The sequence below is a fragment of the Urocampus carinirostris genome, chromosome 2 (assembly GCF_059441175.1).
Source record: "Urocampus carinirostris isolate Australia breed hairy pipefish chromosome 2, RoL_Ucar_1.0, whole genome shotgun sequence".
Lineage (NCBI taxonomy): Eukaryota > Metazoa > Chordata > Actinopteri > Syngnathiformes > Syngnathidae > Urocampus > Urocampus carinirostris.
In genome coordinates, this window is record NC_142350.1 from 6,267,501 (window position 1) to 6,281,335 (window position 13,835).

General features: G+C 39.5%; 1 protein-coding gene across 1 annotated transcript in view; it reads left to right on the plus strand.

Annotated features, from left to right (window-relative positions):
• erf (Ets2 repressor factor) overlaps positions 1 to 11,970 on the plus strand; it is a 59,898-nt gene extending 47,928 nt beyond the window's left edge. Inside the window, exons 4-5 of the mRNA XM_088328568.1 lie at positions 4,773 to 5,575; positions 6,115 to 11,970. Of these exons, the coding sequence (XP_088184694.1) occupies positions 4,773 to 5,575; positions 6,115 to 6,639 (1,328 nt within the window). The 3' untranslated portion in view covers positions 6,640 to 11,970. The remainder of the gene's footprint in view (positions 1 to 4,772; positions 5,576 to 6,114) is intronic.
• Positions 11,971 to 13,835: the final 1,865 nt, after the last annotated feature.

Consider the following 13,835-nt stretch of genomic DNA (forward strand, 5'->3'; position numbering starts at 1 on the left):
CCCAAAAAGATGAAAAAAGGCATAGTTTAATTGAGCGCATCTAAAAAAAAAATTCCATACAATAAAAGGACCTGCAATAAAGATCTCAGCAATTAGATGGCGTTTGCCAGTCCAATAATTTGAAGTTACAGACGCCACCTTTAACATCGTCGCTAACCTGTCAAGCAGCACAATCGACCCGGTTCTTTTCAGGATTGATTGAATTATGCGGCTTTGCGCATGATGTCATCATGACAAGCTCGCACCCCCATCCTGAAGTGGTCTCTGTGTTCTGTTCCAGGGCAAACGGGTCCCATATGGAGCTGACTTAAGTGTGGCACGATACTTTAATTATAGCATGTGTGATGTGGCCCACGCGTGTCGGGATGTTACACGCGTGCCCACGGATGTCTGCGCCCATTTTTTTGCACAACACACAGTAGTGGTGGCCCACTTTGTGTGTGTTATGTTACAGCAGCCCAGCCCATGTTTGTAATGGCAGCCTGAGCAACTTTTCCAGTATTCTATTCTGGTGTGCACACACGGGGCTAAAATCTATTGCAGTGCCACAGTTTTGCTCGTTTCAGGGAGGGGGAGGTGCATCTTGGACTCATTTGCTTCAATCTGGAGGTCACTGGGATCAGGGAACTCTTTAACTTGAGATAATATCAAATTATGATGATTTAGAAGATAAAACGCTTAAAAAAAATTAAGGGAAAAAACAAAAAAGGTTGAGGGTGCTTGCTTGAAGTGTTTTTCTTTAAGTTGAATTGGTAAACCGTTCTTAAATAATTGAGCTCTGAAAATTTGACAGATGAATAAATACTGCTGTTGCGATTCAGTTATTATTATAGAACTATTTTCGTCATTGGTTGAAATGTAGCAAGCGTGTTTGTACAATTAACATGTAAATCATAAGAGGGCACTCGAAGACCATTGTGTTTCTCAAAGGCAGAACAGTTACCGTATGCAGTTTCATTTGATTGTAACTTTGCATTTCCAATTTTAACCACCGTATTTTCTGGTATATAAGGCACACTTTCAAATTTCTGGACCATTTGGGGTTTATAGGTGTGCCTTAAAATTGACTTGCTTACTTCAAATAGGCTGCTGACCCCTGATTGGTAGGCAAGCTAATGGAAAAAATCAATTAAATGCAAATATTACATGGAAATAAAAGAAAACATTTCATATTTTAGCCAAACATCACAAGGAATCACTCAAAACAATTTCAAGGTAGCCAAACAGAAAGTGTTACTGTATTGACAAAAATAATTCTAAATTAATGAGGTGTTCAACCGCCTCGGATGTTAACAGAATGTCACAGTAATTATTAGATTTAAAAAAAAAATTGTATTTATTTTATTTATTTTTTTCATAAAAAAAATAAATATCGAAAGTCAGATTCTATTCAAACAGTCAAATGGTTTTAATGGCCACACCCCCTTTCTATGATTTAATTGCTTTTTGCTTCCAGCAAACATTCCCCGCTTGGCGTCAGCAGCAACGATGCGACGTTTGCGATCTCGTTTGTCTCCTGGCCCGAAACAAGTCGAGTTTTGTGCACGGGGCCAAAACCTCACATGATTTGTCCTTCAGGATTTTTTTTTTATGATCCGTGCCAGAAACAGATTAGAAACAGCAGTGGAAGGATCACGTTCATCCGCCGCATCAGCTAGTCCAGGGGTGGGCAAAAAACAGTTCGTGGGCCAGATCAGGCCTGCCAACAGATTTAAACATGCCTGCAAGACAAAGCTGAGAGAAGCACAAAAGGAAAATAATCCCCCATCACGACATTGACCTGCATCTACGAATAAGTCCACTAGATGCTGCAAAAATCACGGATGCGCTGTTCAATTCAATATTATTGCACTCAATTGGACTAAAAAAAGGATTTTAAAAAAATAGCATTTTGGTCTCTTTATAGTTTAAAGAAGCTTTCACTCCTTTCTATAATTTTTATAGTACAAGGGAAATGTAAGAACACATTTCTCAAATTCAGGTAAAAAAAAATGACAATAAATAAAAAGCAGAAAAAGTCCTTTAAATCATATAGTCATTTACTCAGGCATTTCAACCAGGCCCGTCAAATGAAACTGGTAAGAATATAATACTACCATGAATGTTAAAGTACTACTAATGAAAATGCATTGTTATTTTGGTGTCTTACTTATCCTGTGATCCTTTGTGTGTCCCTATAATAACCATATTTTTCTGTACTTGTTTTTTTTTCAATTTCATGCAATAAAACACTTATGTAGTGTTATTTTAAATCAAATGATCACCTTTTGTGCTAAAAAGGGAGATGTTTTCTATTTCTATTGAACAATTTTTATTTGTAAATAAATATATTAATTTGTATATTTCGAGTGTTCCAAAACCAATTGGATGAAGATGTCCCTCCATGAACAAATAACATTGAAGCACAAATTCTGCAGGCAAATGAGAAAAAATGGATTGTCTTATGTCATATTTTTTTCCTCTTGTATTCCCGAGGTATTGGCATATACGTACAAAAAAATTGAATACATCAATCAGCCATCTTTTTCCTCCGGTCTGGCCTCTGCGCATTTTTTTTTTTCTCAAACCAATGCAGCCTGTGGCCAGTGTTTGGTGCGTTACTGAAAAAAAGTAATTAGTTGGTTTCCCGTTATTCTATTTAAAAAGTAATTATGTTACCCCACTCAAATTATATATCATTATATATATATATATATATATATATACACCACAACCATATCCCCCTAGTGGGAGGTGGCTAGAGTCATTTCTGACTCTTTTTGGGAGATTGATTCAGAGGAGGGGATTCCCAGCCCCCTCGCTCACCCCAACTGAGGTGTTGTCAGTCATTAGGTGACCAAACCCCTAATGCTGAACGCTAAGCAGGAAGGCAACGGGTACCAATGTTTAAGTCTTAGGTATGACTCGGCCGAGGCCACCGAGACTCAAATTACTGACACCCAAATGTAGCGCATGATTATAAAACTGTTTATTTACAAATTAGCGTGCCTAGTCAAAGTGAAGCCAACCCCCTAAAACAGGGGTCTCAAACTGCTCACTTCCAGTCTCCTTAGTTTTTAGTCTTCTTTTAGTCTTTAGTCTTTTTTTTTGTTGTACTTCACATTACAGTATTATCTATTGGACAGATAAAGAAAACTGTCCCTTTAACAGCAGTAGATTGTTTTTATTGCCTCTGTTTTTGTGCAAAACCCATTTGGCCCAACCTCACCCGGATCCTAGTTTCAGCGGCCCCAACTCAATGAGTTTGAGACCCCTGCCCTTAAACATCTTAATCATCCATCCATCCATTATCTGCACGGCTTATCCTCAGTAGAGTTGCGGAGGTGCTGGAGCCCATCCAAGCTATCTTCGGGCAGGGGACACCCTGAACCGGTTGCCAGCCAGTCGCAGGCCACACAGAGACAGACAACCATTCACTCGCTCATTCAGACCTAGGGACAATTTGGACCGGCCAATTAACCTGACATGCATGTTTTTAGAATGTGGGAGGAGTGCCCGGAGGAAACTCACGCAAGCACGGGGAAAACATGCAAATTCCACACAGGAGGTTTGATCTTAATCATAACGAGACAAAAAGAAAACATCCACACCAACATGTGGAAGTGGTAAATTCAAGTTTATTGGCTTGTGCAATCTAGAGAGCTTAAAAATGAACTAGACACTTCAAATCCATTTTGCCTCAGAGCTTCAAACAACTCCAATATTACCTTTTACTTTTCTGGGTACTGTCCAAAAGTTTTCTTTTTTTTTCTCCAGCAATGATGTATTGCCAAAAAAATGTACTTATGAAAGAATTCTTTGCTTACATTCGTGCTACTGAATTTGGTGTTCCTTAATAAGCCACACCCCATCTCCACACGCTACTGGTGACGCACTACCAAATATGTGTATATAAACTGACCTACTGGTTTCAGTTGTTTTTTTTTTAATGGTTGTAAATATAGTTTGTATGCGAGTATATACTGGGGGTGGCGATTTTTAAAATGGATGTTTCTCTCCTAATAGATTGTAATAGATGCATTTTTGAAGTATTGTTTTACTATTTCAGTAGTATTTTTGTAGTATTTCTGTAGTAGTATTTTTGTTTTGTATTCATACTGTAGTTGTATTCTATATATTGTATTTCAGTTGTAGTATTTCTGTGGTAGTATTTTTCTAATATAGTATTACTCTAGCAGTTTTTTTGTATTGTTTTGATAGTATTTTTTAATTTTCAGATTGAAAGCGAATTAATATTAGGTCCCTAGTTTTTGCTTGTTTTCTTTAAGAAATAAAATAAAATTGCACTTGTCAATTATACAGTATCAAATCGCAATACTCATAGGATTGCGACAGTTGTGATTTAAATCAAATCGTCACCTTAGTATCGTGTTCTAATTGAATTCTGACCAAAGCATGAGGTTCCACCCCTAATCTATACATTAGGAAGAATATCATGAAGAACAAGTTCAGTGTCATTGTACTCTGCTTGAGACGGTGGCAGTGTCACTATTTAGTTGAACTTTCTAGGTAAATATAAACACGCCACCCTTGTTAACGTTGCTGACTAATTAAGGGTGGTAACACTGTCCGCGAAGGAGGAACAGTTAGCAATTGAAAGAAGTTATAAATCATGATCTGATGTTAGAAAGTAATTGAGTAACGCACAATGTTGTAATGACAGTTGAGTTACAAACTTTCATTATTAACGCGTTGAGAGTACTCATTACAGAGAAAAGGAATTGCATTCCAGGAACACGTTTCTTTGTGACTAATGTCGGCCTCTGTGGCAGGTCGCGGCATCCCTCAGAGCGCCCCGCCTGTGCCAAGTGGGGGCACCCACTTCCGCTTCCCCCCATCCACGCCGTCGGACGTGCTTTCTTCAAGCGAGGAGCTCCGCAGCCCGGGCCTCTTCAGCGGCGTGGCTCGCCGCATGGCACGCGGATCCGTCAGCGACTGCAGCGATGGCACCTCCACCAACTCTGAGCTAGAGGAGGCGGCGGGGGCAGAGGAGCGTGGGGGTGAGCGGGCCTTCCGTGGGCTTCTGCCGCCCCGCCTGCCCCACGAGTCCCTCTTCAGGCTCTATGGCCCCGGCCCGCCCGGCCTCCCCAGACCTCACCGGGTGCACCCAGAGCCCCTCTCTCCCTTTCCAGTGTCACCCCTGCCGGGCCCAGGTGGGCTGCTGTCCCCGGCCCTCTCCATGACCCCCACCCCTCACCTGCCCTACACCCCCTCCCCATCCCTCCCCTCCCCCATGATGGGCTCCCACTTCTCCTTCAACCCGGAGGACATGAAGCACTACCTGCAGGCTCACACCCAGTCGGTCTACAACTACCACCTCAGCCCCCGAGCATTCCTACACTACCCGAATATTGTCATCCCGCAGCCCCACCGCCCAACACCAGAGAAGCCGGCCCCTCATCACTTGCCGTCGCTCGCTCACCCACTGGGGGGACCAATTGGGGGCGAGGAGGCCTTCAAGTTCAAGTTGCAGCCACCACCTCTGGGAAGGAAACAAAGGGAGGCGGTGCCGGCGGCCGCTTCTTCGTCAGGGGCTGGACAGTCGGCCCTGTTCTCAGCAGCCCCCAAGATCAAGGTGAGACTTTAAACAGGAAATAATGTCTAACACTTTTGATTGCTCGCGAGTTCTTATCTCACAAATTAAAATGTCCATATGATATAAAAAAATAAGTGTCTATTTTTTAGCACCTCCTATCGGTAAAAAAAACTTAATGAAACAATATTGATGCAAAAATACATGAACTATCATATAAATGGGAATTTATATAGACGACTTTTAGGATGAAAAATCGGTATCATTTTTACACATAAAAGCTTCACTTAGAGAGAGCTGACATCATTGTTGACCATCTTGCTGCTAGGGTTACCCCCACAAAAACGTATTTTCTATTTTCTTCTCCTTCTTTCTCTTTATACTCTTTATTAAAGAAAAAAGATGAACTTGTGCTGAGGAAAGTTAATCAAGTTGCATGTCTGCCACATTCTAAATGGCAGACATGCTACTGCATCCTAGAAATAGATCACCTTGCTCAATTATTCAGCAAATTCAAAATACAATTATAGTCATGTGTCTGAGAGTGCACTGGTTTATGACCCTCAACCTTTTTTTTTCAGGTGGAGCCTGTTTCTGACATTGAATCAGAGGAGGAAGTTGAAGTAACAGACATCAGCGAAGAAGACGATCTGAACCCCGAAGATGACGACATCTTCGCGCCGGCCCCCCACAATCATTCCAAGGCCGACGCTAGCCCCCCCTCCCTCGAAGACGACGACGAGGAAGTCTTCAAGACGCCGGCCACACCTCCTCTGGGGGGCCACTCCTCCTTTCCGCTGCTTAGCCCCAAGCCGGAGCCAGGGGCCACTGGGGCCCCCGTTAGTCCAGGGGGCACCCGTTGCATCCCCCTCAAGTTGCGCTTTAAGCGGCGCTGGAGCGAGGACCAAAAGATGGAGGCGGATGGCGAGCAGGCAGAGGACAAGAAGGTAAGGGCCGAGGGACGCCAGGAGGCTGGGCCTGATGATGCCGAAGGGCGGGGCTTGATTTTGGGCTTGATGATGCCACCACCGCCTACCCAGCGCAGGGCCAGCTCGGAGCTTCAGAGGGCCACCGCACAGTTGTCTTTGGAGAACGCCAGCTGCTAATATGATTCATCTTGTTTTTTTGTGTTTTTTAATTGTGGCCACTATATCAACACATTTTCAAATCATTCCTATTGTTTTCTTTGTTTAACCCAAAAAATGGTCCCCGCAGACTCTATTTAAGGATTTAAAACATCTAACACGGGTCTCCAAGGAGGGGCCCGCAGAGACAAGGTAGCGCTCTAAGAGCACCTGAGTGGCCCTCCGTTCTGAAAATAGCACACCAGTGATGGGTCAATAGTGAATTTCTAGGAAAATAGATAAATCTAACTGGCATTAGAAAACATTGACATGATCAGTGTCTTTGAAAACAATGTTTTAGTGGTTGGCTGTGCCTATTTTAACCCTTCTTCTAATAACCTGTCAATAACATGATATTCTCACAATCTTGTTATGACATAAGTTGCTATCTTAGAAATGTATTTAAAACTGCGATCCTTTTTCGCTAATCAGTAATAAAAAAGTAGCTCTCAGGTTAGAAAAGGCTGGTTTAACGTTAATTTATTTCTGACATGCAAAGCCGTTTGGTTGAAACGCAGAAAAAATATTTTTCCAGTGTCATTAACGGATTTAGACGTCACATCTTTATAAGAATGTACTTTAATCTTGTAACACTTAATATCACAAATTGTTAAGATGAAATCTCCATTTAAAAAAAGAAATCTTGACTAACTGTCCAGGAATGATTGTTTCTTTTTTTTTTTTTTTTCCCCGCCACGCTAATTTTGCAGCTTCACACGCTTGTTAGCTTCCAGGAATGGAAGACATGACTTTCAGGGAGAAAAAATGTTCTTGTGGAAAAAAAATTCTAGTCACGGGAATTAATCGAGTTCATTCCGATGGCTTCGAATTATTTGACGAGAATACTTTACGTACCTCAAAAAAATGAATACTAAAAAGATAAATGAGGAATAATAAATTATATTAATCGTGGTCATTTTAATGCCTATTAATTTATTTTTTTCTGGGAAAAAAATGCAATTTTTCCTGGAATGTAAAACGTGACCTTGGGAGGGGGGGGAATAATTTTGTGGAAAAAAATTCTAGTCACGTTTATTAATAGTTTTTCTCACTGGCTAAGAGATATTTGACGAATATTTCACATGTCTCGGACTAGTAAAAAATATCTTTTGGGACAGATTTCTAACTTGAATTGGCTATTTTTTGGTATTTGATCAATTTAGGAATAAAGATTCTCAGAAATGTGCAGTATTTTTATCTATAGTGGCCACAATTTTTATGATACTCCTTCATAGACCAGCTTGGATATTTTATTTTCCCGCCTCGATTCCGGAAGACTTCTGGATTTTCCTGTTGACTTTTTGGGGCATTTTTCTAAAGTTTAATTTTTATTTTATTTTTTGAGGTGGCATCAATTGCTGTTAACATTTTATTTTCAGCAAATGCCCCTCCCCCTCTAAACCCTCCAAGATTGTCACAAAACTCAGGCAGAGGTGTTATTTTTCATAAAAAATATTTCCGATTTCAATCGAAACAAGCGTGCCTTTCAAAGCACCATGTACCGACTTGCCTTCTATTTTTAGCCTTGAACAACACACAAATATATTTTGGTAAAAAAAAGAACAAATATTCCGAATATTATTTCATGCAAATCAGGCAATGAAAAACTATTTTTCTGTGTACATAAAAGATATATATAAAAATATATATTCTATATAACGCCCGGTGTATTACCACGTCTTTGCCTTCTCGCGACGCAAATGGTTTTTATTAGAACGGAGAAATGTGAGGCCCACAAAATGATGGGTCCAAAGCTGGCCCTGCACTCTGATTGGCCAGGACTGTTGATTTACACACCAACAGTTGAAAACGCACGGTCACATTTTAGTCCTGAGAAAATAAAAATGTTGGTTCTCACGCAATTCATCGCCTTAGTATACGTTTATTTTAAGATTGTATTTTAGACATGTGACTTAAAGCCCCCGTGTGTAATATATAGCGACCCCCTAGTGGTGTGATAATACTTTTCATTAATTTAAACAAAAGACAAATGATTCAATGAATAAGCAAAAACACATGTATTATGTTCCAAACTTCTCATCTCATCTCATTAGCCGTACCGCTTATCCTCAGTAGGGTCGCGGGGGGCTGGAGCCCATCCCAGCAATCAACGGGCAGTGGGCAGGGTACACCCTGAACTGGTTGCCAGCCAATCGCAGGGCACACAAGGACAGACAACTCATTCGCTCATTCACACCTAGGGACAATTTGGACCGTCCAATTCACCTGAAATGCATGTCTTTGGAATGTGGGAGGAAACCGGAGTGCCCGGAGGAAACCCACGCAAGCACGGGGAGAACATACAAACTCCGCACAGAAAGTCTGGAGCTGGATTTGAACCCACAACAGGTTCCCATGACATGAACTGTGCCGCACAAGCGCTAACCACTGCGCCGCCGTGCTGCCCATGTTCCAAACTTATTTTTAAAATTTTGTAATTACACAACTTCAAGATCTGAAATGTTTGGCGGCCATCTTGATAATACGAAAGCCTGAATGAGAATTTTGCAAAGTTAGTTTGGCCTTGGTGCTTTTGGCACTTAATGGCCCCTTACCGCACACAGTTGAGACCAACACCTGTGAGTAAGGTTTCTGCCTCTTTTTCCACTGTTTCCTTCATGCTGTGGCTCTCTTCTAACTGCTGTTGTTATTGTTATGTGGTGTGTCATTCCTTTAGTGTCACTTGCCTTCCACAGCTGAGTTCCTTGATTCAGGCATATTTTGCTTTTTCCCCACTGTTTCCTCTAGCCACTGATGTTAGCCACATGTTTACAGGCTGTGGCTAGCAGCTATTTTTATCAGCATCTCCTGCTTCATCCTTCAGTGTCATTTGCCTCCATCAGCCAAATTCCGTGATTCAGGCACCATCCACTTTTTCCATTGTTTCCTTCTCTAGCAACACATTAGCCACTTGGCTGCAGGGTAAGGCTCCCCACTAGCTCCTGTTTTTGTTAGCTGCACTTGCTTCGTATTTCAGTGTCACTCGCTTTCCACAGCAGAGTCCTGTGATTAAACATCTTTGAATTTTTTTCACTGTTTCTTTCTCTTGCCACTCATGTAAGCCATTTGGCTGCAGGCTGTGCCTCTCCGCTTTTGTCATTGTTAGCTGCTCTTCTTTCATCCTACAGGGTTACTCGCCTTCCACCACTGATTCAGGCATTTTATTTTTAGCTGCTCTGCGTTCGTCATTCAGTGTCCCTTGCACTCCACAGCAAAGTTTTAATCTTTGACTTTTTTCCTACCCATTTTTTTTTCTTCTCTAGCCTCATGTTAGTCACTTGGTTTCAGGCTATGGCTAGCCGCTTTTGTCATTTTTAGCTGCTGTTCTTTCATCCTTCACGGTCACTCGCCTTTCACCACTGATTCAGTCATGTTCCGTTGTGTGTTCTTCTTTTACATCAGCTCCTTTCAAAGCTACATCGACCTCTAGTGGTGAACTATTACACACTGTTGTTTTAATGAAATAAGCCCATAAAATAAACAGTCATTTCCACTTTTTTATTAAATCCGAAAGCTCACAAAAACAAGACTTTTAATGATCTCTCTCACACGGTTGTCGCGATGACATCACAGATGAGCTTAAAAAGCGAACACGCCCTTTCCACAAACACAGGAAATGACATCACAAACCTCAGCTGAGAGCGGAAAGTGCGGGAATTCCCGCTGAATTATTCTCGCAGCTGAGAGCCAACTGACCTTTCGCACATTTTTTCATTTTTTTGTTAAAAAATTGGACTATTTTGACTTTTAGTTTGGTAGTAAAAAAGGTGGAGGGTGTTCACAGTTGACCTAAAGCTAAGCCCCGCCCCCTTTACTCACTTGGACACACATTCTACATTCTGTGAGGAGCGCTATGGCAAATGTCACAGTGGGAGACATTTTGCAGGAGGCAATTGATACTTTTTGGATCCAGAAATCTCACATATCATCTCAAAAGTCACCAAAAGGGCCCGAACTATGCATTGAAAGATTATATATATGATTTAATTGCTGAGAAGGTTGATAAAAACCTTCAGCTTCAGAAAAAAATATTCAGGTCACATTCTAAGCGTGATAAATCTCGTCTCGTTGTCATCACCCTTTAATTCACAAATTAGCGGATCAGCATTGTTCATTCACTGCAGGGGGGAGAAATGTGATTGACTCTTAACCTACCTAACTTGACATGACTTGTAAAATAGGTATTTGTATTGCTACTACCTTTTATTAATCTAAATTTAGCTTAATACTCTGTGTTTGGCTAGCTAGATCTTTTTTTACTCACACATGAGTAACAATGTACAAAAACTAGCACATAACAGGCCACTGAACTCCCAGTAAACAAAGTGACATAATGTACAACGCAGCCAAGAGCTAAAGTTAGCTATTGTCTATTTCTTAAACAACTTTGTTTCTCTCCAGCAGTGACATGTTGCCTCAAATACTATGTTACCTACCTTAGAACAGATATAGACATCCTTAATAATGTTATCCATGTTGAGTTGGTGCTGTGGACGATCGCACAACTTTACTTAAAGCATACACTTGTCTTGATTTAAATATGGCTTGGAAAAGGGTAAAAAAAAATAAAAAAATACGCCCTGTGGCCCAGCTTCTCAGGATACCTCGTTTCATATTTGCATGTACCCCATGCACACTGTTTATCCATTTTAAAGTTTAAAATGTAAGAAAAAGAACACACAAAAAACAACTGAAAATTGCAATGCATTTCAATGGACATGGGAGCAGAGAATGGCTGACTGTATTGTTTTGGCCACGCGCACTGTAATTGGCTTGTTGCGTTTGAGGGCGGGACTTAGTATATAATATGCCCCCTCCCTTATCCACACCCCCTGCAAACTTGCATATATTACTGTTACTATTTTAATGATATCGTTATAATAACCCGCTTATTTTTCTTACGTACTCAGCCGCATTTTACTTTTTCTTTTTCCCTGTGAATGAATTTTCATGTGTTCTATTTTGCACTCTTGTCATTCTAGTGGACCTTTTTTATTTTATTATTATTTTCTTTTTTTTGCTTGTAAACATGGAGACAACTGTTTTCACTGTTTTTTATTACTATTAATGTTGTGTGTGTGTATATATTTTTTCATATTTTGAGGTTTAAATGTCTTTTGAAACAAAAACAAAAAGAGCGTCTTGATCATGTTAAACTGTTGGTCGGTGTCTCGTGGGCCGTCAATCAAAAACGATTGACAGCTCCTTGGAGGGGTTGGAGACGACAACAAGATGTTTTTGTTTGTGTTCATCTTTTTATGTAATTAAAAATAATCAGGGTTCATTGTGAAAAAAAATAAAGGTAAAAATGTATTGACTTGTGTTTGTTTTTGTTAGCTTCGCTATGCTGACTTCCGCGTTTCTTTCAAACTAAAAAAAATGGTAGGGAGGATTTTTTTTTTTAAATTAACATAAATAATAAGGGTTTATTGAAAGAATTACATGTGTTTGCTTGTGTTTGTTTTTGTTAGCATTGTGGAGCTAGCTTCTGTCAAATTAGAAAAAAAACTTCTCATGTTATGTTTTTTTCTGGGGGTTTCAGATTAAAATATATAATCGGGGTTCCTTTAAAAAAATAGAATCTAAAAATGTAGTTGCTTTTGTTTTCTATTGGCATCGTAATGTTTGTGTCTAGCTTTTTTGTATTTCTTTTTTTTCCAAGTTAAAGGGATTTTCTTTTCAATTAAAATAATCAGGATTAATATAAAATAAATATAAATGGTAAAATGATCAGTGTTTTTTTTAAGATATTTGTATTTGCTTGTGTTCGTTTTTTGATAGCGTTGCGATGCTAGCATTTAGCTTTGTTCCCAAATAAAAAATTGGGTTGGGGTGGTGGGGGGATTTGTTTCTTATAAAAATAATCAGGTTTTATTTCTAAAATTGTAAATTTGTGTTTGCCTGTGTTTGTTTATTCTTAGCGTTGCAAAGCTAGCGTAAGCATTTTTGTCTTATTAGAAAATATATTTTTTGTTGAAGTTTCATTTTTTTGTTATTAAAATAATCAGGGTTCATCAGAAAAAAAGTTACAAGTATAATAGTTTTTCCGTTGGTGTCACAATGCTTACATTTATTAGCATGTTTTGTTTTTTGTCAAATACAAATCATTGCATTTTTTTGTTCTCTGTGTTACCATTTACTGTAATATTTTGTGGCAAATGGGAGAAGAGGGCTATTCTAACATACACACGCGAGCGATCTCTGACTCCCTCTTGTGGCTGAGTAGTATATTTGTAATTGCATTTAAAGCCTTTTTTAGCAATAGCTTGATTGACGTCCTGATTGACCTCCAGTTGGGATGAGGTCAGAGTTCATGAGGGGGAGTTGGGATAATCTGAAGTGGGGGAGGGCGAACCGAGACAGAAAGCAGATCACAAGACTGGTAATTATCACAGGAGGCCCTGCTGGAATGCCAAAAAAAGCTACGTAAACTACTACGTGTAAAAAGTAATGCACAATACACGGTACCAAAAAATGCAATTTATATAAACTGAAAATTGTATTCAGACCAAAAACTATAATTCAAAGTATTTTTTTCTCAAAAGTCACAAAAATAGAATGCAATAGATATACAGTAAACTAAAGATATCTGAGAAAATTTAAAAAATATACACGAAAGATGTATATGTATATTTTTGAGTTGAAAATGCACGAATCGACTCCAAATTGTATTCAGAACATTGAAACAATAATTTATAATCCTGGTCATTCTCTTTCATTCATTTTCCCCCGAATACTATATGCCAGGAAATGCAACATATACAATTTAATCTACATTGATTAAAAAACTAATAATGCCAATAAAAACAACAAAATAGAATAGAATATGCCTTTATTGTCATTGTTACAAAATGGGTTAACATATTGTGACAAGGAAATTGGGCATGACACTCCAGTCTCACACATTCACAGTGAGGTAAAAAGCCAAGAAGATAAAGGAACAGAGAAGATTACAAAACAAGGAGGTTACAGGAGGTATATAGTTATAATTTACACAATATTTACACAAGAAATGTCGGCATGTAGGATGTTACATACAGTTTGGTATCGTAATACAGTTTGGTATCGTAAGGGTTTGTGTAATTATGCATTTGGTGCAAAAATAGTCATCATAGTGCAAAAAAATAGTCAACATTGTGCAAGGTGAGCAGTAAACCTAGTGCAGTCAACATGTGCAA